Genomic DNA, 25,712 nt, shown 5'->3' with positions numbered 1-25,712 from the left:
GAAATGGGATTTTTATAAACTACAGGTTGGTCCAAGGTTATGGGGACATAGGTTCGTACATAGATAGTAGTCATAGCATAAGAAAAGTGAACTGAAATGAGTTTAATTTTCATGAATTTAACTTGGTCACATAAATTTACAGCAATTTTAATCTGCACATAAAATGATAAGGTGGCATCCTATGTAGGCTTTTATCGGCCCTTGATAATAATGCTAGACTTTCTAAAACGTTTCTCATGAAGTATATTTTATTTGTAAATGTTCAATCCAGAAGAAAAGATCCCAGTTTGCCACAATGGATTGTGTATTAGGTATTTTCAGAATCCATTTGTAGATGCCCTACGGCCTATTTATTTCTAATCATTACCTTCAATTCATAATAGTCTACACTAATGAGAAGGACCCTTCATGTCAAAACCATTGAATAGCAGGAACTACAGTATGGGTCCAGGAGATAGCAACCCCCAGTAACAAATGAGCCAGGAAACTAGAGGGCATGTCCCTGCGGAAAGTTGAACAAAGGGTCCAATCTCTGAAATGCTACTGGCATTTTTGATGTCTGTTCTGTAGATACTCTGATTATTTTGCTGGCACCACCTGGAAATAATTATATTTTTAGGAAAGCAAATAGAGACCCTTTGATTAATGAATTTAAAATTCATATTAATTTATAATTTCTAGGTGCCATGTACTCTGCTTGGTCCTAGGGATTCCCAGAAAACAGGCACAGTCCTGCCCTCTGGGAATCCAGTCTTGTGTGGACGCTGAGGTGGGCTTGCAGTGGCCTGGCAGACAGAACCATGATGGGGCTGCCGGGTGGGCGAGTTAAAGAGACTAGAATGGTGTCAGAGGGTTTGCCAGCGGCTCAGCGGTAAAGAATCTGCCTGCAGTGTAGGAGACACAGGAGACATGAGTTCGATCCCTGGATCTGAAAGATCCCTTGGAGGAGGGAATGGCAACCCACTCCAGTATTCTTGCCTGGAGAACCCCAAGGACAGAGGAGCATGGTGGGCGATAGTCCACAGGGTCGCAAAGAGTCAGACTGAGCACACCGAATGGTGTTCGTGTATTTTATAAATCCAGCAAAAGCCTTGAAAGGGCTAGGATGGAGCAACTGCCTGAGGATTTTGAAGTGCTTTCATTTTTAAGCACCTTTTATTTACCTGAAGCTCCTTAATTACTGAGAATAACAGTTTTACCAAACTTTCTTCCATGAGACACCTACTCAGGGTAATTGAATGTAAAATCCACCACTTATTACCGATCCACATATTCGGTTTGTGGTAATGACATAACAGCTGTAGAAGATGAATAGATTAGACTCTTCCCTTCCCCACAAGCACTTTTTAATGTGGTGAGAGAGATCAGAGGTATAAACCAAAATAAACTCATGTGCAGAAAAGAAAGGAAGGGGCATGGAAAGTGTGCTGCTGCGCGTTGGAGGTTTGGTCTGCGGGACTTGCTTCATGCCTGCTGTGCGTGCGGGTAGAGATTTGTTCCCTGACCATTTGACAGCATCCTGTAAACCTAACATTCAGTGAAGCCAAGTCTGCTTGCAGGACGACCCTTGGAAACATATAAGGAGCGTTTAAATTCCCAGCCACCAGTGCTGGCCTGTCAATCACTTGGGAATACACCCTGCTTTCCTGGCCACACACCAGGACTAACAAGTCCATGGCGTCCTCCCACCACTGGTTTAAGCAGCCCAGTCCCTGGCCAGTGACCATCCCATCCTTTATATTTTGTTAAGCAGAAAGTAGATCAACCTAATAACAGGAAAAGATTAATACTGTGTTAACCAAGATCCAGAGGATTCTACGTTGAAAAAGGCAAGCCACAAGCGTAAGGCTAGAGACCAAGGTTGCTAGCCTTGGACAGACCTCACACACATTACTATTGTTGAAAGGAGAGAGAGAAGGGTTAGTGTTAAAGGAAATGGAAGTAGAAAACTTGGATCCTCACTAGCTTTTGCTTAATCTTTCTGAAAGTAGAAGTGTTAGTCACTCAGTCATGTCCAACTCTTTGCAACCCATAGAGAAACCTGGCAGACTCCTCTGTCCATGGAATTCTCCAGGCAAGAATACTGGAGTGGGTAGCCATTCCCTTCTCCAGAATGAGACCCAGGGATTGAACCAGGTCTCCTGCATTGCAGGCAGATTCTTTACCATCTGAGCCACCAGGGAAACCCAATCTTTCTGAACCTTCTTATTATAAGTGACCAGGCTCTCCTTAGAGGTATTCTCATATATGACCCCCATCCAGAAGAGCTAATGAACTTCTTGAAACTTTGTGCTATCTACCACGCGAATTGGTTGGTAGAGAAGAAAAGCTCTCAAGAGACGCTTCCTGTCTACAAGAATCTTACAGTCTAGAAAATAAAACAAAAATACAGACAAGAACATTATAAAGTAAATGTTAGTTACAGAGTTCTGAGGACGCATAAAAGAGAGACATATTAATGCCATTATCCCTGTAGTTCATGATTCTTCCCTTTTATAATTTAAATTCGTGTGTGGCATTAGAGAGAGTGGTTGGTAGGAATGAAAGCAACCCATGCCCTGAACACAGACCTCGCAGCTGCTGCTTGTGTGTTTTCAGATCCCACTGTGATTCCATCTTAAATAAGAACCTCTGGCACTGCAGCCTTGGATTCTGTTATTCTTTTAACAACAATATTTACTGGGTGTTATCCATGTGCTGGGCACATTCAAGTTGCTGTGGATACCGAGATTAAAAAAAAAAGTTTCTGCTCTCATGGAGGTTTGTTCGAACACACTGAGACTCTCCCCTCGCCTGGCAGTCACAGTTGCTGGGCCTCATGTATTACAGTCCCTGTAATGCTCTACCTCATTTTGTCAAGTCAGACCAGTACATGTCTTGAGCCACGTGTGCTAACACAGTGATTAATACTAGTCTCTCGGATGGCATACCACCGATCCAGGCAAAACTCTCATAGTACTTGGATTCTTCCTCCCAGGGTATGCTAACTGGGAAGGTGGAGAGTAAGAGGCCCTTTCCTAGGATGGCTGTCCAAACTCTATAGAATAACCAAAATCAAAACTTTCCGATTGAGAGGTTTCAGTAGAGAATGGCTTATTGTCACTCATTGGAGACACTGGGAAGAGAGAGAAATTAATTAGGAAAGTAAGTTTGAATGTCAGGTATCACAGGAAGAAGGTAAGGATACCATCAATAAATAAAATCTATATTCACAATCCAGAATTGGTCCTTGAAAATCTCTCTCCCCACAATTTAATAAATTGAGGAATAGAAGACAAAAAAAAACCTAGTATTTTCAGTGATACCGCAGACTGAAAAGTCTGTTATTGGTGGGTGTTGGGCCAGCCTGTGACCAAAGACATGGCAAGTGTTAATACAGCAGTGAGATTGAATGGCAAAGAGAGGGTTTCCCCATCTAGCCAAAGGCCAGCCGAAGAGAGAGTGGGGCAGGGCCAAGCCCACTGGAGCGCTTTCCTCTGTGCAGCCTGGCAGAGGCTCATGGTGCGAGGATGATGTGAGGGAAAGAAGCAACATTACCCTTCATCTAGGAGTGCCTGACTGTCTCAGAAGTGAGGTTTGGCTGCCTCAGGTACCATTCTTAGGTGTAATCAAAATCGTCAGAACTTGAGTTGATCAGATGTCAACCTCAAGTCGCTTTATCTTGTGTTATTTTGTGTTGCCTTTTATGTGTTCCAGAACTTTCTGCGTTTCTGATAAGCTAGTGCTAAACCGTAGATCCCAACTGCCAGCGATTTTTCAGCTTACTTCAAATGCAATGCCTTGTTTCTGAGGGGAAGAAGAGAAGGGAGTGCACAAAAGCACCTCTTGCAGTATTTTTGGTTTTCAATGCATTTGTGTCCCATTGGTGGTAACTTAAAGCACCAACAGCCAGAAGATGCAAAAGCGTCTTTTGTGAAAAGGATCAGCCCGTGATGCTTCGGACTCAGCAGTTCTAACCACAAAGGAGCCTAAGCCTTTGGGTCCCGTTTACAGTATTTTATGTTACTTCCACTGTTCCCTCTGCTTCCCATGGGATGTGCTGTGCTACAGTCGTGAAGTAATTACAGAGATTGCTTTAACCAACCAGACTCGTGCACCTTGAATTTTGACTTACTGATCTTATTAAAACAAATAAATAACACCATCACCTCAGGAGACCACCCAACTCATTTCAATTAGTCTGTCACTGTTAGAAAGGATGACCGTCAAGTTTGTTTGCTTATTCATTCATCCGATGAACAGTTGCTGAGAACATATATTGACCCCACGTATATTAATCAGAGCCTCTGTCAGGCATCAGAAATATTCAGCCCTAATAGACTCACTATCAAGTATTGAAGCTGATGTGGCAAAAGATAGATTACAATCTGAAACACCATGTATTATAAGAAAATGCAAAAAATTAAGGGTCCTAGGGGCTTTGTTGCCGTTAGGTCACTCAGTGGTGTCCAACTCTTTGTGACCCCACGGACTGCAGAACACCAGCCTTCCCTGTCCTTCACTATCTCCTGGCGTTTGCTCAAATTCACGTCCACTGAGTCAGTGATGCCATCCAACCAGTCTCATCCTCTGTCGTCCCCTTCTCCTCCTGCCCTCAGTCTTTCCCAGCATCAAGGTCTTTTCAGTGAGTGAGCTCTTCGCATCAGGTGGCCAAAGCACTGGAGTTCAGCATCAGTCCTTCGAATGAATATTCAGGGTTGATTTCCTTTCGGATTGACCCATTTGATCCCCTTGCTGCCCAAGGGACTAGAGGTACAGAGATGGGAATCTCTAAGGGCCCAGGAGAGTTAGGAAGAAGCCTCACCGAACATGGGGTGCCTTAGGCAGTAGATGTCCTGAGATGACTGTGGTTTGTGTAGCAGAGGGGAGGAGTAAACAAGGCTATTCCAGACAAGAAAGAATGACACATATCGAAACAGTATTATTAAGAGGCCTACCCAGCTTGGGAAATGGTGAGAAGTTCCCCCTTGGCAAAACCCGGAGTGCTGCGGGAGAAGAGAGGAGATAGTGCCGGAGAGGCAGGTGGAGGGCTTGCAGAGAAAACTCGTAGGTCAGGCTGGTGGGAACGGCCATGGTTTATGAGAACAAGTGGACTTGCCTGGTAAGAAGACCTTGCCAAAAGAAGGAAAAATGATTGACCAGAAAGTGGGTCAGGCAACAAACAGACTCAGGATGGGAGACCAAGTAGGAAAAAAAACAATAGTTGAGTCAAGAGATGGTGGAATCTAGGGTGATTTCTGGGTCTCCAGCTTGAACATTGTAGGAGCTTCCATGGTTTATAAGAACAGGTAGGCTTGCCTTGTAATCAGACCTTGCCAAAAGAAGGAAGAATGACTGACCGGAAAGTGGGTCAGGGAACAAACACACGCAGGATGGGAGACCAAATAGAAAAAAACGATAGTTGAGGCAAGAGATGGTGGAATCTAGGGTGATTTCTCAGAGAAGGCAATGGCACCCCACTCCAGTACTCTTGCCTGGAAAATCCCATGGACAGAGAAGCCTGGTAAGCTGCAGTCCATGGGGTCGCTAAGAGTTGGACACGACGAGCAACTTCACTTTCACTTTTCACTTTCATGCATTGAAGAAGAAAATGGCAACCCACTCCAGTGTTCTTGCCTGGAGAATCCCAGGGACAGGGGAGCCTGGTGGGCTGCCGTCTATGGGGTCGCACAGAGTCGGACACGACTGAAGAGACTTAGCAGCAGCAGCAGCAGCAGCAGGGTGATTTCTGGGTCTCCAGCTTGAACAACTAAGTGTGATGTTTGCTAGAAAAGGAAAGTTGGGAGGGGAATGGATGAAAGGAGGTGTTGGAAGCAAAAATGTAAGTGGGAAAATAAATGATGTAGCAGAGAGCATGGGAACTCTACAGAAATGAGGAAGTATGATGACTAAGTACAATCCTGAGCTGACTGATAAATAAGGCAGTGAAGACTACTCCCATTTCAAATGACTAATCATGCCTTGGCCCAACTTGAATAAAAAGGCATTTACTAGATAAGAGCCTACAGAGAAACAAAAATAATGATTTGACCTTACTGTCATTACTCAAGATAATATATACATCTTCTTTTGTTAAAATAAGTCATTAATGGTTTATAAATGATGCTTCAACATGTTATTTTTAAAGAATCAATGCCCTCAGTATCTGCTTTTATGCCCCTGTAACCTATTTGCAAGTAAAATGCCATAGTCCAAAAAGGTTAGTAGATGAGTTGCATTCATATTTCATACTTTCGAAAATCCTGCTTCCTGATCTTTGTTCCTGTGCTCTTCTCCTCTCTTTCTCAACCTTTGTTTAATTTATAATTCTGCCTTATCTTTTCCTTCCTTATTTAAGAAATGACTAGCATCCTCCATTTTTCAAACTCACCTACAATTTGATCCTTTGTATTTCAGCTTTTTTATTTTGTATTCCAGCCTGTATTTTCTAAACTTGCTTTATAAGAGATTATTAGGATTAACTGCACATTTTAGCATGCATTTTAATCACTATATATTAAAGTGCTCCCGGTTTCATATTTCACTTCAGATCGCTCCTGGATTCAGATATCAGGAGACATTTCCTGCCAAACTTCCTCATCTCCATCGTGTTCTAGGCCAGCCTCCTGACCCATGCCTAGCCAGGTTCCAAAGGAGGTGTGGTGGAAGAAATGTTCATTAGAAACTTGAAACCATTGACCAGTCCTGAGGAAGCCTGAATCATTTGGCCCTAGAATCACCCTGATTTTCCATGAATCCTCCAGGCTGAGATTGGCCCAGAGTAAGACCAATGTCAGAGCCAGGGAGAACATGGAACAGCGTCCAGGAATAGGGAAAAGATGAACTTTGCCCAAGAATTTTGAAACATGCTCACTTCAGATTTATAGGATCTGACTCACATTCCCAGAAGTTCACTGTGTTCTTTAAGCTTTCTGCTTTTCCCTTTCTAACCTTATACACGCTGCCTAAAATACTACTCCCTTGTTTCTTGTGTGCTGAATTCTCTTTTTCCCTCCTATTCATTTCATCACTGAGATTACATACTTATGGCTTTTTGCCCTTAAAGATTTCACAAATGCTTCGTTTTTCTGACGTTCCATATGTAGACCAATACACCATGCTGTAAGTGTTTAATGATATAAATCTCCTCATGACTTATAACCAGTTTCATTCCCAGTACAAATTATGCCTGTACTGCATTGCTTTCTAAGTTAAAAGCGGAACATTTAAGAAAATAGTCACTTCATAACAGTTACTTGAAAAGACTGAAATAATAACTGAGTTTTAACAGTGTGAAATAATGATATAAAATGTGAAGGAAGAAACTGCAGCTGCAAAAATCCTACACTGAGCTTGTGAACATTTTTTCCTGTTCTGTCCATCCATCCATCCAGTCTGTCAATGCTGCAAACATTTATTCAGCTTCTGCACGGCAGACCTTGTGCTAAGTCCTAGTGTTACAAGATGACTAGTAAATGATCCCTGACCTCCAGGAGTTCACTCTTGGGAAGAAAAACATGTAAATAAAACATATAAACAGATTGTCTTAGTCATATATTCGGAAAAAGCATCCTTGCATCCAGAGGACCATAGATAACACCGAACATAACGGCACTTAGTAATATGTGTCAGGAGGTCTGGATCGCTCTGCCGTCTTTACCTTCAACCAAAACAGTAGCCTCTGTCCAGCCATGAAACCTCTGCACACGTTAACACTGAAGTGGAAATATGTGTTCTGTTCATTCTGCGAGCATTTATTGAGCACCTCCAGTGTATCAGACTCTGCTCTATATTGCAGCTTCCAAAGTAAGTAAAGAAAGGTGCTATAATGACCAAGCAATTTAGCAAAGGAGACAAACACATAAATAATAACTTGTGATAAAAGCATGTAGAAAAAAATGTATACAATAAATGAGTGCATGAATTAGGGAGAAACTAATTCAGCCCTAGTGATCAGAGAAGTCTGCAGAGAGGAAAAGATTATGTCAGCTCTGCCTTGGAGGAGGACTGTCTGCATGCAGGAAGCAGATACTCCCTGGGGTCATTCCAGTTGGTGAGCCCAGCTGAGCCAAGACAAGAAATGTGAAAGGCCAGTGTTTATACAGCATTATCCTCCCTTCTAGAAGGCATGAGAAAGGGCCAGGGACTCCTTGGTAGTCTCAGTCAGCATTAGAGTATCAGTACTAGGAACTATCACCCTCAACATATTTATATGAAATCACTTGTGGCCATTAGGAGAAGTAGGTGGATATTTCTTTATGTTCTGTACATTAAAAATCTTCATATCTTCAATCAGTCTTTTACTTCCACTATTTAAAGATGGAAAAGTATTCAGTGAAAAAAATTTCCAGTCTGATATTAAGATTATCTTTTGAGGGAAGGAATAAAAGCAAAAACAATAAAATGCCCCATCTCTCCCCAGCCTTTCCCCAGTAGGCGTTAATATCTGGTTAGAATCAGCGTTAATAACCTAGAGAAATGTACTGTTATTAAGGTTTATATTTTTTGATTTTTCATGAAAATTTTTACCACAAATGGATAATTTGGGGTAAAATTTAATTTTTTCATACTCTATACTAGCTATGATTTGCTTGTCTAATTAAAGTCTACCTACCGATTGTACTGAATTCACAGTATTTTAATGTGCCTTTTCATTTCTATATTAAGAACAAAGAAGAACTGTGGAACAAGAGCGAGAGTAGAGACAATGCTTACAGTTTTGATTATTAAAACCTGTGGAGGAATTTCTTGGCACTTGATCTTCCCCCAGCCTAAGTGATTTGTGCTAGAAATCACCAAAAAACAGAATATTATAGGTGGAGTCAGAGCTTTTCGGTTTGAATTTGTATTGCCTACTTCTCTAAAAAAAAAAAAAAAAAAAAAAAAAAACACAAGTGTACAAAACAGTATCTGGCATTTGGAAGGTTCTCAGGAATTATTCGCTGAATGTTTTTTAAATGAAGTGAGTCACAGAGCATAGTCCTTAGGGCAGCACCCACTCCACGGGTACTGAAGGGCCTGGAAGTAGCAGTGTCATAAGCATCAGCGCCAGGGTGGAAAGGGTATTTGTGAACCGCACTCAGAACCTTCACCGGTGGGCAGTCTCCGTTTCAACGGCACCTCCTGTGCCTGTATGGACTCACTGCCTTCTAAAGATTTTTCAGCTTGTGAAGAGCAGACGCTTGTCTTCATAAAACTGTGACAGACAAGCACACAGATGATTTACTATCAGAGAAACGGAAGCTATTTTTCCGAAGTTGATGTGTTTTTTTTCCCTTGACTATCGTGTGAACAAGACGTTCACTGAACTCATGGTACCAGTTCCTGCGTGTGTTCTTGACACATCAGCCCTTTGAAGGGTAAAGTTAGCTGTGCAAGCAAGGGTGATTGTTTGAATTTTAGCAAAAATTAATAATTTGGGAGGTTTGGGGTTTTTAACAAGGAGATGTGAAATTTCTGCTCTGAAATGGGGAGGCACAGAAAAAGAAAGATGATGGAAATACACATTCTTGAGGACTGAAACTGCAGACGTGGAAAGAAATTGAATGATTGGAAGCTTTTAATCTGTGATGGTGGGTCTCTGACAGAAGCTGAATTTTGCTTAAATAGCATCAACATGAAATATACTGTTTGCATATAATCGAAAAAGGCCAATAGTTTAGTTATTTCTTTTCTACTAACAAGAAATAATTAAGAAAGGGGAGCCGGTTTTAACCATTGTATACACAGGAATATTTCTAGTTGATAATATAATGCCTAAGACAAGAAATGAGAGCTCCGTGTGGCATTCTTTTTCATTTATATTCCTTTCAGTAATGAAATAGAATCTGTTCCCTACATCTCTTTCATTAGAATTGTTGAAGCACCTGTCACCTATCACCGTCAGTTTTATGTATTTCAAGGTTTCCCAGCGAACAAATGGAAGAATGCAGGGTCCATATGTCCACCTATCTGGGAGGGGAGAGTCCACGTGGTTTTGGATTACCTGTCTGCACTCCTTTTTCCGTTTATTGTTTGGAGTGTGTCACCTTCTGTCAATCTGATTACTTCTCTAAGAAAAGGCTTTTCTCAGCTCCCTGCATGACAATCGCTGCCTTGTGGAGACATCCCAGAAGCCTCTGCAGTCACTTGATCTACCCTACAAATGCCACTCTCACATGGAAGGCTGACTCCAGATTTACAGAGTTCTCTGAGGGAAGTTTCTTCAGATGCGTAGCAAGAGATGCTGGTGGTTTCCATAGATATCTTGCCTTCTCTTGACATACGGAATAAATCTTTTCAAAACATAGTCAGCCAAGAGGCACTTACAGTATGTACTAATACATACAGGACTTCTAGCCCCTGTGAAAGAATAGAGATATAAGTGCCTTACCTGACCAGTCACATTTATAAAAGATCAGAGACGCTTTCAAAGGCCAGCAACAGAAATTTTGATCTTACTAGAAGAAGGCCATAAGGAATAATGCTTATTTATCCATTTAGTAATCCCTTTAGTTAATAGCAACAATTCATTACTATGATAAAAACAGATTTGGCTGAATCTAATAGCAATTCTTTTGTCATCATTAAGCAGCTGTAGATTTTTGATATACTAAGGATAAGACTACTCTTAAGGTTTCACATCCAAACTATGGTAAAGTTTGTGCCATTTCTTCCATTTTCAGAGCTTTATAATTCCACTGTAATCATTTGTTCTTGGCAGAAATGTGTTTTACAAGCTCTCAGCCGAGAATAATATTTTTGAACAATTTTTTCAATGTTCTGGTTATGTGGTTATGGGAATTTGGAACTCAATATTAATATGCTCTTGGGTTTTGTGTTTGTATATCTCAAAATGCACTTTTTAAAAAAATAACACAATTTAACTTGAAATAAGACTATAAGTGCTTTTAAATGGTAGAGACAAACCTGAAAAGGAATAGATGTTTGTATATGTATAACTAACCCACTTTGCTGTACACCTGAAACTAACGTACCATTATAAATAAAATATAAAATTTTAAAAATACAAAGTAAATGGTAGAGATATTTTGTTACTTTAATAGTGGTGATATTCATTGTAGGACGAGATAGTCAGATACAAGAAGCATTTACAGGGAGAAAGGAGCCGCTGCTTCTGCCTCACTCCCATCACTTCCATTTCCTATGTGACTTCATGCCACTTGCTTTGTTAATTCTTCAGGTATAAAGGAGCTATTGATCTAATTCATTTTTTAATCTATAAACTGAGAAGTGTTTTGTTGAACAACAAGCATTCCCACTTGGTCTAAAATTTGACATCTAAGAAGTATCAATATTTTAGCCATGTTTTTATACTTTAATATTTCCCACAGCCTAATTTTTAAAAATTCTACCTGGTTTTTTCAGTGTCCAGTCCACTGCTGCGGCTCTATGTGAGTGGGGGAGATCTATTCCACGTCTCTCACTTTACACTTCACGAGTGTGGGAAAGCCTCGAAGAGGCACGGTGACCCCTTGGTGCCCTGGCAGGAGGCGTTGGGGGGTCGTCATGCTGGGCTCTGCTGGCCTGAGACCTGGCATCAGGTTTCCCTAAAATCTTCATGGAAGATTTGTGAGAGATAATGAGTTAATATTTGTGAAGATCTTTCAATAAAGTGTAATTGATGTTTGAATTTTCATAAACCAAACAGAATATCTACCCCTGAAAGCTTTGTAAGAATATTTAGCACACATGTACTTGCCAGATGGATTGTAATGACAGTTGATAGGCCTCTCCTAACCCTTGCGTTCTGTTGTCAAAAATCTGCACATCAAAACAACTATAGTTTTCATAAGAGGATTTATTGGGTAAAAGATTCGGGTGCACATGGAAAATTCTACCATCTAGATAGGACTACAAATTAATGTTATAAAAGATAAGACTTTAAATTAGGGGTTTATATAAGAATATTTTTAACATGCCTTAAAGAAATATCAGTAGATAAATTTTTTAAAAATCAGATAATATGTACTTGATCTTACATATTTTTTCTGTGTAAGAGAATTTTTATGAAAAATCCATGGAATGTGATGCAAGACAATCAGAAATTATTCTTAAAAGCTCAAGGACATGTAAAGATCAAAGTGGAACCACATCATAATACAAATAGTCATCACAGGGAAGAATGTTTTTGCAATTGAGATAATGCCAATGAAAGAGTTTAAAATATAGGAAGTTAAGTTAGAAATGAGGTTATTATTCTAATATATTGTGACATCCTCAATAGTATTATTGTAGGAACCCTCTGGAAGTACTTACTCTGGGTGAAAAATGATAGCTATAGATCCATGATAGGGGGACAGGTGGCCCCACCAATTATAAATTCCCCAAGATTGTAAATGTACATTTTATCATCGTGTGTCAAAATATTCATTTTAATATTCAAACATTTTACCACATAATAAGCTGTAACCATATGTTTATTTGTTATATTATATCACTGTAACATTAATAAATATTTACAGAGCCACAGTGTATCATAGATGTATTCAAAATGGTAGCTCTCAGTTTGATTTTAAGTGAATATCTTTAGTGCATCAAACTAATTTCTAAAGCATTACATTTGTATTACACATCAATAAGAGCCAAGGAGTTTAAATTTTTAAGACTGACACCCCCTTTTTAACTCATGTTGTCTTATTTGTTTTCCCCAATTGCATGAATTAAAAATGGAGTGTTATCTCAGTTTTGAATTCCTTAGCTTGATGTCACAGCTTTCGCTTTATTTGTATGTGAATTTGATCTTTAATAAAGATGAGCTCTGCTGAACTTTCCATGAATGAGAGACACTTAGGTACACAGCTTTTTAGAAATGATTTGGTAGTACTGGGAAAATTCAGAAAAGTTGCTAGTCTGTTAATAGTGTACATGGCAAGCTGTGTGATTGATTAATCAGAAGTTTTATAATCTCTAAAAACGTAACTCTGTCTGTAAATTCGGATTGTGTCCAATTAAGTTGACAACCATCAATTTTTAAAAAAGAAAAGTAAAAACTCAGGACTCCTGACTCATACTTTTCCTGTTACAGCGTCATATGAGTATTTATCCTTCTGTGACAGCTGAGACTAGAGCAGATGTACGTTCAGGAGGTTGCAGATGAGGCACTGAGTTTTCACTCTCGTGTGTCAGGAGGCAGTCGCAGGGTAATCCTCCTGAGCTGCAGCCAGGAGGAACTTGTGCTAGTTTGGTAGTTATTGACTTGGTTACCTCTCTGCAGTGTTCTTTGACTTCCTTACTTAGCTCATGATAATGAAACCCTAGGGCTTCCCCGGTGGCTCAGATGGTAAAAAATCTGCCTGCAATGCAGGAGACCTGAGTTTGATCCCTGGGTTCAATCCCTGGGTCAGAAAGATCCTCTGGAGAAGGAGATGGCCACCCACTCCAGTATTCTTGCCTGGAGAATCCCATGGAGAGCGAAGCCTGGCGGACTATGGTCCACGGGGTCGCAAAGAGTTGGACACGACTGAGCGACTAACACACACTTCTTCCTTCCTAATGAAGCTCTCCGCTCAGCTGTGTTGACTTTTCTTTCAGCCTCTGTTCAGGCAAACAACTTCTCAGTATTATCCATTTTAGTACAAATTTTCACATACAGAACTCTAACCAGAGTAAACGAAGGTGATTCTCCTTTTGATCACAGTGTCTAAACATTCATAATGGGTACTTCGGGAGAACGTTAGCTGGATTCTCTTACCACCTTTCGCTGTCAAGCACATATCCAAAGGTGGGGTGCAGGACGCTTTTAGTGCCAATCATTATTTTCAACTCCAACTGGGGATCTCTTTCCACCATTTCTGCTTTTGTCATGATCACATTTTCAGAAATCATTGTGTAATGCCCTGACTTCTAATTTTTCTGTGGGAAAATAGTGTTGCAATTTGCGCCCTTGTATTCTTGTGATTGTCTCTCACTAGATATTGGAAGCACGTATGCATTCCAGATCATGGAACTTCGACCCTCATCCCATCTTTTGTTCGTTTAATTTGGTTTCAGAATGAATATTTCCCTTTTACTTTTTTTTCTTGAGTAGTAATGAGTGCACTGTTGAAATGACTCACTGTTTCTCTCTACAGTTTCTTTACCCTCATGTAATATAGCCCATGTAATAACCTAAAATACTGGCAAGCTTAAACGTCTATGACACCCCTGAATGTCTTTTACAGCCTTTGTCTAGGTTTGAACTTTCCAAATTATGTATTTCAGACGTTGAGAAAGAAGGGCCTTAATGGCTGTGACAGCCCAGATCCTGATGCAGACGATTCAGTAGGTCACAGCCCTGAGTCTGAGGACAAGTACAGGAAAATTAACGAAGATATTGATCTAATGATCAGCAGGCAAAGATTGTGTGTAAGTACTCAAAACACCCTTCATTTTTTTTACTCTTGATATTTCTCTGAACCTGGCAGGCCTTGAACAAGAAAGAGAACAAAGGCTGTGAAAGCCCCGACCCTGACTCCTCTTATGCACTCACCCCACGCACTGAAGAAAAATACAAAAAAATTAATGAAGAATTTGATAATATGATCAAGAGCCATAAAATTCCTGTAAGTACCAAAGGTAGATGGCTGGTCTGCTGATAACTGCTGCAGTAACATCCCTTAACCCTTTCAGTGAGGGCTTTCTCTCACCAACACTGCAAGGCAAACCCAGAAAATAGCCATCTCATTCCAAGGGTCGTTCACTTGGAAAGCAAACCCTCAGGGTTGCTGAAGTTATGTCATCGAAACGATGTGCCATTCAGAAGTTCATTAGGAGGTAGCAAGTTCACAGGAGGAAGAGAAAGATCTTCATGATCCACCCAGAATTTACACAATCTCTTAAACACACAGTCCACACAAATCACCAGACATTCGCGAATACGAGAGTCTCCTTCTGAACGAGGATTGACTATAAAATAGATATATTTTAACTGAGATCAGATACACAGGTGAGACGGCCATTCTCTCGCGTAAACTGCCGCTCATCAGCTCATCACCCAAGTAAAAGCTTGTTCCTGAGTGAAGCTTCCACCCTCTCCCTAAACATGAAACTCAGCAGCAGCACTGAAGGGTTAAAGCTAATGCTCGCTGCAGGGAAGCAGAGTGCATGACAACCTAACGGTAAGATTTCAACATGTTTGTGTGCTGGGGTGATGTTACAGCTTTATCAGAATATTCGCTTTGCCTACATCAACATTTTCCATGCTTTAACATTTGGCTAAATTTTGTCTTAACCAAGTCAAAAAATTCCTAACAATCAATCATATGCCTTGCCAGATATTTAAGAGAAATAACTCTGCATGTATTATTTTGTTTGCCCACATATTATAGAGGGGGAAAGTACATACCTTTTATTCTGTCATCAATCAAGTGATGTTCATTTTGTGACATAAAGTGTTACAACTTGAGGTTCACATACTTTCTGAATAATGAATGTTCGTGTCTGAACCTTCACTGTATACAAGCTCTTCAGTAGGTAATTAATTCCTTTCTCAAAAAAGTACACTTTCTCTAAGTTAGGGAAACATCTGAAACCTGAGGATTGAGAGAGGCTGTACTGAAAACAGGCTTCAGCAATTAAAGATATTTGTCCTCAGATATCTGAGGACAAAAGCTCCAGGCCAAACCCACAATGACACTCACAAGATAAGTTAACACTTTACATATAGTAGGTGCACGATCAGCCCGTGTTGGATTAAACTGAACCCTTAAAACTTCTTTATAAAATGTATGCACGTTAAACTTCATGTCCTCATAAATAGACATCTGCTGCTTTTGTTAAATAATGTCCACAGGAAATCTTTTGTTGAATCAGAATTATTAATTCTATCATGAAGGAAAGCTAACTGCTGTAAACTCTTAAAGGTTTCATGAGACCGAGCGCATACAGCGTTTCCACAGTGGGCGCTTGGTCAAATGAAACATTTCCTATCAGAGGCAGCAGTGCACACTTGCTGCAGCCAGAATTCTTACGTGAAATCTCCTAGGATTTTATTGCCCAGCAGAAGGAAAGAAGGAGCTCCTTTGGGCCAAGTTTTAGCTCCTATGGCCTGAGTTTCTCTCACTATTTAATACACTAGTTGAGAGCTGCTGGGCGCGTTTGTGAATGTTAAGATTTTAAGGTGAAGCATGTTTAGGTGTCTCAGGAGGGATGCCCAGCATGGTGAGGAAAGGGGCGTGTGTGTAGACCTGGCAGTCACTCTCCATGTGTGTGTGGAGCTTTAACCCCCAAAGATCTGGGAGGATGCCCGTGTTTGCACGTCGGATCATTTCCCCTGTGCTCCAAGGGGAAGGAGGTGTAATGCATACCTGGGTTCCCTCACCGTATTTCATCCTGTCATGCAAAGAGTTCAAAATCAGGATACATGCTTTCTTAAGAGGTGCAGTGGCGTGCGGCAGGGGATGGAAAACCACATTAGAGCTCACAGGCAGAGCCGTGAGAAGGAGCCACACAGCTCCGGGCTGTGCCTCCAAGGCCCCGCTGCTTTAGTAAGTGCTTCAGTCTCCACGATGAAAAGCCCAGTTTTCGCACATCGCGTCTAGTTGCTGGAAGTAAATTTTGTTGAAAGTTTCCACAGCTGCTAAAACATTTACAGCAGGGCAAGGACACTCTGCCCTTTGTATGGAGAGAGTGTCTCTGCCTCTCTAAAAACATTACAAGGGTGTTTTGCTATTTCAGAGACCCAGGTGGAAGAGTTTTCCCTTCTCAAATCGAGAATTTAATATCACAGTCACCTGTTGGTACCATCTCATTTTTGCCCGTATTCCTCAATGACATGAAATCATTCATGGCTGATTTGGAATCCTGTTGACCAGCATTTCCTCGTGTGGGGTTTGCCATGGTTCATGCTGGGCTTCACAGCGAGAAGAAAAAAAAAAAAAAAACAGCTCCATTTGAGGAACCAGGAATTAGGAAATGGGCTGAAGGGAGGAGAGGGCAAGTGCAAGTCTGGTTGAGAGGGACCAGGAAGAGAGGAAGTGGAAATGGGAGAGTGTGGATGTATTTTTTTCAAATAATGAACTGTGAAGAGCGAGAAAGAAGACTGGAACTAGGATCGAGGAGGGGGGTAGAAAAAGTACTTGAGGTGATTTATATGCCGAGGAGGAACACTTACTTAAAGAAGGAAAAGATTGGACGTGTAGATAAAAATGGGGATAAAATGGTGAAGCCTCTCAAGGAAGGGGGATGGGCTGGGAGCCAGAAGGATTCGCAGATGTAGTCAGAGTAGCAGCCGAGAGAGGGAAGTTGAGAGGTTGGCCACCTGATGACCTCTGTTTTTATACTGAATTCAGATTCCGTAGCTTTGAGGTGGGGAAGCAGGTGCTTGAGAGAGGACCACAGGAACACCCGTGGGTGTAGACATTGTGAGGAGCTGCAGGCACAGGGGGTGGTGAGCACTGGCCACAGTCGTGGGGCGGCCTGGAGGGGGTTTGGATACCAGCAAGCGAGGTTGCTCGGCTTCCCTGGTGGTTCAGTGGGAAAAGAATCCGCCTTCAATGCAGGAGACTGGGGTTCGATCCCTGGGTCAGGAATATACCCTGGAGGAGGGCATGGCAACTCACTCCAGTATTCTTGCCTGGAGAATCCCATGGACAGAAGAGCTTGGCGGGCTGCAGTCCATGGGGTGCAGTCCAGGGGGTCGCCAAGAGTCAGACACAACTGAAGCGACTGAGCACACACGCCCACCAGGTGTAGTCACTAGTCATCAGCGTTGTGTGATTCCTTTCTCTGCTAGTTCTCAGCAGGCTGGTCATGGATGTTCACAAGTGAGAGTGTCAGCTGTGGCCCCAGAAAAGAACTCCGTTCAGTCATTCCCATTAAATGAAAGAGGGCCTATTAACTAAAAATATTTTATTAAAAATATTTTATTGGACTTTTCCTTGCGGTAAGTTTGGGAAATCATGGGTTTTGGATAAGAGTTCAGATACCTTTCTGACCGCAGTGACTCACTTTAGTAACCATGATCCATTTGTTCAGGGATAGAAACTAAAAACTTTTTAGCTCTCATGCCCGTAGCCCTAAAGCCCGTGGCGTGGGTGTGTGACCTGTACAGTTGCACAGGGCCCTGCTCCCCTGGTCCACGCCTGGTTAAGTGCTGCACTGTCCCCATCTTGAAATTCTTAGCAGTTTTTTAACAAGGGCCCCCCATTTTCATTTTGCCCAGAGCCCTGCAAATTATACAGCCAGTCCTACTTATATCATCTTATTTAATCACCCAAAATTCTCTCTTCTTTCCTTTCTTGGGGGATTCTAAAATTTGGAGCCTGCCCCTGAAATCTTTGCAAGTTTGGAGTCGTTAATGACTTTTTGGCTTTCGTTTTTTCAACAAAAATTTTTTAAATTTAGATGCTGTTTGTTTGTTTGTTTTGGCTGTGCCGGGTCATCCTAGCAGCACACAGGATATTTAGTTATGGCATGTGGGCTCTACTTCACCAATCAGGGATCAAACCTGGGCCCCCTGCACTGGGAGTGTGGAGTCCTAGCCACTGGACCACCAGGGAAGTACCTAGACGCTTTTAAGTTCCTTAATTTTGAAAAGTTGAGAAGAAAAAGAAAAAATGCCAGTTTCTTATAAACATGGGCACATTGTCATAAGCATTTCCTAAGGCATCTAGAGTTGATGGGTCTCTTCTGGATGCAGCTGCTTCAGGTCCCACATAGGGTCAAGGGAGATTAAATGACTTGCTTGCTTAAGTTGCAGTGTATTACACTACCTGGACTGAACTAAGATTCCTGATACAAAGGCTGATGTTCCTTCTGATTCTCTGAGACAGCTTCTCCCTGTGGTCAAATTTAAGCTTATAATGTTATTTCAAAATTATTTAGCCAGTTCCTGGTGCAGATAAAGAAACAAAGCAAAAGCTGAACTGCAATGGATGTTACCATGTTTTATGAATTGTGAATTTCTGAAGTATGCTTGACTTCCTGAAAGATGATGCTAGTGATAAAGAACCCACCTGCCAATGCAGGATTCATAAGAGATGCAGGTTCGATCCCTAGGTTTGGGATGATCCCCTGGAGGAAGGCGTGGCAACCCACTCCATTATTCTTGCCTGGAGAATCCCATGGACAGAGGAGCTTGGCGGGCTACAGTCCATGGAGTCACAAAGAGTTGGACACAACTGAATAAACTTAGCATTCATGCATGCTAATTATCAGAATTATATCTGACTTCTGTCTAGCCAATCACAAGAGAGTTTTATAATAACTCTTATCAAATTGTTTATAGCCCAGAATCCTGGAAACTGAATGATATGGGGATGATGGTCAGAGGTAGAAAGGAGTAGAGAGACTTTTACCAAATTGGTTAGTAGAGTAGTTCAGAATTCATTAATTGATTACTAACCATCCTCTTTATTTTGGATATGCAAATAATCACGGGGTGGGGGAAGGTATTGGCTTTGTTCTCTACTGAGACACAGTCAATATTCTGCAGAATATTCAGGGGAGAAGTAGTCTTATAGTGGGGTTCTTAGGTATCCAGTTAAACATTTATAAGTAGTAATAATGAATACAGAGTAAAACATTTTTAAGCAAAAGAGAGCTTTAAAATATGAAATCTGAGTAAATTTGAACCAGAGGAGGCTTTAAGGTATATTTTTTCCCAAGCCCTCGTCCCACCCTGGCATCAGTAGGCATAAGCACACACCCTCACGTGACATTCAGCCATGTCCCGTAAGAACCCATTTAGTCTGTTACTTCCTGGTTCATAAATAATAAGCTTCTCACATGCAGCCCATACTCACTTCACAGTATGATTTCTGACCAAAATATTTTATTTCTATCCAAAAATGTATACTGTGTTGCACAGTCATTTAGTAGCAGAACCAACAGGCTCCGTCACTTGTTACCTGACCTTGGATCACTTACTTAATCTCACCAATTTAAAAAGGAAGGTTTATATCTGTAGCGAAGGGATGTTGGAAGCTTCAGTCATATTGTGTATGTGATTTATGGTATAGTGTCTGCTCAATAAATAATACACAGTAAGTTGTTGTAACCTTACTTTTACATTCATATAGTACCTTCCTAAACCCACTCCAGTGTTCTTGCCTGGAGAATCCCAGGGACGGGGGAGCCTGGTGGGTTGCCGTCTATGGGGTCGCACAGAGTCGGACACGACTTAAGTGACTTGGCAGCAGCAGCAGTATCTTCCTAAAAATTCTTTGAATGAAAATATTCAATTAATACAATAAAAAGTGGGCTAGGCTTTGTATTACCTCGTAGCAAATGAGCTTTAGCATCTGATGAAAGGGGACATTAAGTGGCCAATATCTTAATTGATCTTGTAAAAGAAGAGAAAGCGATCAGGAGATGGGTGGGAGCAGGAGCAGGGTTAAACAGAGTGGTCAGGGTGGGCTTCTTTGAGAAGACTAGCTTTTTTTAAAATTTTATTTTTTTCAAGGGTAGTTAATTTACAATGTTGTGTTAACCTCTGCTGTACAGGAGAGTGACTCAGTTATATATCTATTTCTTTTTCATATTCTTTTCCATTATGGTTTATCACGGGATGTTGAATGTAGTTGCCCATGCTATACAGTGAACCTTGCTGTTTATCCATCGTATATATGATTTTTTTGCATCAGCTAATCCCAAACTCCCAATTCTTCCCTCCCTTTTCCCCTCTCCTCCTTCAAAATCTGGAAAAGACCAGATTTTGAGCAGAAATTTGAAGAAAGTGATGGAGTTAACCAGAGAAATAAGAATCAGGGAGGTGAGAAGAGGATGGCAGGAAATCAGTAATGGAGCCAGGTGAAAACTGGAATTAGGACCTGTGAAACATTGGGAGAAGTTGGGCTTTGCTCCAACTAGGATGAGAATTCACACAAGGTTTGGAATAGAGAAGTGCCATCACCTGATTTATGTTTCTAAAGGATCTATCTGATTGCAGGGTTGAAAATAAAAGGGAGGGCAAGGATAGAAGCAGGTAGCTATGAGCAGGTGACTGCAGTGATCAAGGCAAGAGATGATGGTACTAGAAGCAGCCATTGGAAGGTGAGAGGTGGTTGGAGGTTATATGTGAAAGTTAAGCCAATAGTGTTTCCGGGTAGACTGAGAGTAGGGTATGGGAGAAAGAGAAGATTCAGCGGTGACTCCAGAACTTTATTCTGTGCAAAGGAAAGCATTGAGCTGCCATCAGCTGAAGATGGGAAGAGCTAGATTGGGGCTAGTTTTGAGATGCTTATCAGACACTTAAATAGAAATATTGAGAATGTAGCTGAATATGCAAGTTTGGAATCAGGAGAGAGATCCGAGCTAGAACTAGAAAAAGGACCATGGTACTCTTTCATGCGAGTTTCCCAGGTGATGCTAGCAGTAGGGTTCTATCCCTGGGTCAGAAAGACCCCCCCTAGAGGAGGGCATGGTAACCCACTCCAGTATTCTTGCCTGGAAAATCCCATGGACAGAAGAGCCTGGGAGACTATGGTCCATCAGGTCACGGAGAGTCATACATGACTGAGCACGCACTCTTAAATTCGCAGAGCAGGGAGAAGAGGATGAACCAGAAACCAAAGCTGAGAAGGAGCAGCTATCGAAATAGGAGGGAAAGTCCAGGGATGTGGAAGGGGAGGAAGTTTATCAAGAAGCAGTGATCAACTGCGTCCCTGTTGAGAACTAAGAAGTTACCGTTGGATTTAGCAATCTGAAAGTTATTCATGACAATGACAAGAGCATTTTTAGTGAAGTGGCGAGGAGAACTTTTTTTAATGGAGTGAGTTGAGAGAAAGCAGTGTGCCAGATTTCCAACCCAGGCCACAAGAGCAGAACTGTCACTGGTGACATGATTTTCCAAAGTCCCCACCAAAGTGGTACATTCCCTCTCCATACACAGTAGTTGCATTTCTGGGAATTTCAGTGCATTAAAAAATCTGTGTTTCAGTGTATTAAAAATACCTTGTGTTTGCAGAACAAAGTTAGTTCTGACTCAGATGATTATTAAAAGGTTTTTCATACACATGAATGTCCAGTGGAGCATTTGAAGGTAGGATGGGATAAAAGACAATTCTTTGTTGTGTACAACTGCCCCACATATAATAGGATATACAGCATATCATATTGGGGTTTCCCTGGTAACTCAGTCAGTAAAGAATCTGCCTGCAGGGCAGGAGACCTGGGTTCAATCCCAGGGTCAGGAAGATCCCCTGGAGAAGGAAATGGCAACCCACTCCAGTATTCTTGCCTGGAAAATCCCGTGGACAGAGAAGCCTGGTGGGTTCTACAGTCCACGGGGTCGCAAGAGTCGGACCCAACTGAGCAACTAAACCACCACCACAGCATATCTACCAACCAGGAAAATACCAGCTCAATCATTGACACCCACAAGTTTCCAGAATGCCCCCTAAGGAGATAGTCCGCCTGCAAAATGTACCACAGTTCTAGATCTAGAGTTACTACTGTGGATCTAGTTGGAAAACAGATGGCAAACTCAGAAGGGTAATGGAAGAGAGTTTAGTAAAGGGTCTATTTACAGATGAGTAGAGATCAGGCATGCTGCAGTCCATGGGGTCGCAAGGAGTCAGACACGACTGAGCGACTGAACCGAACTGAGAGATCAGGTAAACTCAAGAAATAGTGAAGGACAGTAGGGCTTCCAACCTGGAAGCTGTTACCATACGTAGGTCTGAACGAGCAAGAGGAGGGAGAATTTATCAGAGCACAGTAAGATCTATGTCACTGGAAAGAGGACCAAAAAGGAGGTGTGCTATTCACTAGGGGAAGGCAGCCTCTGCCGTCCCCTGGCCCGGCAAGAGGGCAGATATATCCGGACCTCTCTTCTCTGACTGTCTGTACTTCTGCCGGTGCCTTCGTTGGCCCAGGTGAAGCCGGAGGGCCAGGGGATTGTGCTGGATGCAGTCTGGGACATCAGCCTCCTGGGCCCAGAGCAGTGGAGAGGGGGTCGGGGTAAATGGAGAAGTCCTGGAAGCTTACTTTGTTTTCTCAAGTATGCTAGAGTAATTCTCATTTGGCCTTTTAATAAGGGAATGCATTATTTTATTAACTCTATAGACATTTATTTTACAGCATACACCAATATTTTTTTGTTGTTTAAGGGCTTTGGGAGTCGGGGAACATAATCATTCTTTGATGTCTTATCAAACATTCATATTCAATCATATCATGGTGTTTATCCAAAATTATTCTTGTTACCCTGTTTATAACAGATAAAGCTTAATAAAATCTGTGTTAGTATAATACTTGTATACTTTATTTCACCCAAATCAATAACGGATCAAAGATATGTAAATGAAAAGAGTTAATGACACATTTGTTCTTATCTGTATTGCCATGTCCAGATCAGGGAAGAAAAGAAAAATAGGAAAAGTAAAGAATAAGGGAGCAGAAGCAGAGAAAGAGGACAGTGTTGTAATTATCACCAGGATAAACAGAGAACTGCTGCAGAGTACAACATGTGATGCAGGCCAGCCAATCAACAAGAAATAAAGAAAAAGAAAAAAAACTTGATGTTAGGATTACAGAAAAAAATAGTAAAAAGAGAAGACTTTGAGCCACAGGCACATATGCATTTAAATTTGTACAGTGGGTTATTAGAGACTCCCTGAGGGAATCTTCTATGTAAACCCTAACAATACATACTAGATCCACACATATACACATACACACATATATCCATTTTATATTAAGAATGCTGCATACTCTGACACCATGAGTCCTCTGGCAATATATTCAAACAGTATTTTCATTTATAATGTTAAAAATGAAAAAGAAGGAGGAGGGGAGGATATTTCAACTATGGTTATCTAGCAAATGCAAGCAGAAAAATAAGCATGTGTGGGTTATATTACAAAATAATACCAAAAAATCAATAATTGGGGCCTGAAGTACTCTAATTAGACATCCACACAGGTCACTAAATGTTTGCAACTCTCTCATTGGAGATACAGGTCTTGCCATTTGTCAATGTCAGTATATCCCAAAAGGTGAAGTATGATGTATATTCTGAACTATCATTTTAAAATATGAATTATTGAATGATACATGCTCTGTTGAACCCTGTGTCTTAAAATGTCGATTATCTTTAGAGTTACTTTCAAAAGACAGACTTTTAATATAATAATTAAAATATATATGCTATTCACACACCCGGAGATGATTTTATATCATTAAATGTCTGCATAAATATGCTTCAATAAGCAATTAAACCACAGGCTCAAGTGTGCATTTTAATCCTTTTTCTCTGTGAAGTCATCACAGTCATGTACCTTTGATCTTGCAGTCATTTCTGGCCCCAGATTCAGATATCAGAAATGAACAATTACCACTTAATAGAATGCAATTCAAAGACAATGGAGTCTAATGAAATGGGGCTTTGTTTTAAACAAAAGTGAAACGTTTTCTAATAGTTGCAAAGAAACAGTTCTAAGCACATTAAAGAAATCAGTTTACGATCTGAACATCTTGAGAGCTCTTCCCAATGATCTTCTAGACACCAAGCAATCTGGAATTTGAAACTTTCCTTGGGGAAGTAAGGCTCTCTGTACTGGACTGTGTTTCTCTTCATTTCTTTTACCCATGCTTGTTTTTCTTGCTCCTACAGGCTGTTCCACCTCCCAACTTTGAGATGCCAGTCTCCATCCCAGTGTCCAGCCACAACAGTTTGGTATACAGCAACCCCGTCAGCTCACTGGGAAACCCCAACCTTTTGCCACTGGCCCACCCTTCTCTGCAGAGGAATAGTATGTCTCCTGGTGTAACACATCGACCTCCAAGTGCAGGTAACACAGGTATGTCCTCATAATAACGCAACAGTGGCAAATCATTGGAAGGAGCACCCTTGGCAAAGAAGGCTGTTTTACCTACAAGACACTGAGCGTTCCAGCTTTCCACTTGTTACGTTCCTTCATCGCTTAATACCCATCCCCATCTAGGTCTTGCACATGATAAAAACCTAACCCTGTTAGCCTGTCTTTCAAAATCTTTCATGATCTGCTTATGTTTATATGTTTAGCCCATCACCCATCTCCTCAGGTGGCTATATTTTAACCGCATACTTTCTCAAAGAGAACACTTGTCTCCATGCTTTTGTTTCTCCTCTTCTCTGGCCTAAAATGCCATTTTCTCTCTTACCTCTAGCCAGATATCACCTTTTCTATGAAACTTTCTCTTGTGTCCCTTGATAGCATTTATCTCCTTTAGTTATTTATTATTTTGGTCATTTTTTAATTTATCAATCCAGTAACTTATAGCACAGAGGACTTAAGGCAGAGAATAAATGTGATGATATAGCATAATTTATAAGAACTGTGAATTAAAAACAAAACTAAGTCAGAAATGAAGATAAGAGCATATCACAAGGACATACACAACTGCCATAAATTTGTGTCTATACTTCCAGGAGATTCTTATGGTTATACAATTCACAGTGTCTCAGAGAAAAGAAATCTTTGCTCAGGAAAAGTCTGGCCATTCTTAGAACTCAGATCAAGCGATACACGGTATGATTCACTGTATTGAGTGTGGGTCCATTTCCCCACTGGTCTTACACGACCTTGAAGGAAAGAATGTCCTCTTGCTTGTCAGGGTCACGGTAGGAACTCAGTAAATACTGAATAAATCCTTCATATTTCTAAAATAAGCACCAAAATTGAATTTCTAAATTGTATACAGCCAATCGTTATACATTTACATTTTATTTCTTAAAAAGCACTTAATAGGGAATTTTAATATGTCTTAGACATACTTTTTATTAAAAGTAATTTATCCACAGAAGAATTTTTCCTTCAGAATACTTATAT

General features: G+C 41.0%; 1 protein-coding gene across 8 annotated transcripts in view; it reads left to right on the top strand.

The window, feature by feature from the left end:
- The window catches only part of MEF2C (myocyte enhancer factor 2C), a 102,714-nt gene that overhangs the window by 43,087 nt on the left and 33,915 nt on the right, over positions 1-25,712 (top strand). For 4 of the 8 annotated variants that reach the window (XM_070794024.1, XM_019965412.2, XM_070794023.1 and 1 more), the window contains exons 3-4: positions 14,182-14,325; positions 24,515-24,701. In XM_070794024.1, the coding sequence (XP_070650125.1) occupies positions 14,182-14,325; positions 24,515-24,701 (331 nt within the window). Of the gene's footprint in view, positions 1-14,181; positions 14,326-14,384; positions 14,523-24,514; positions 24,702-25,712 lie in introns of all 8 variants that reach the window. The other 4 variants (XM_070794025.1, XM_019965413.2, XM_070794027.1 and 1 more) reach the window with 3 other exon arrangements.

This window comes from Bos indicus, chromosome 7 (genome assembly GCF_029378745.1).
Source record: "Bos indicus isolate NIAB-ARS_2022 breed Sahiwal x Tharparkar chromosome 7, NIAB-ARS_B.indTharparkar_mat_pri_1.0, whole genome shotgun sequence".
Taxonomy (NCBI): domain Eukaryota; kingdom Metazoa; phylum Chordata; class Mammalia; order Artiodactyla; family Bovidae; genus Bos; species Bos indicus.
This window is presented reverse-complemented; position numbering and strand designations above follow the sequence as displayed.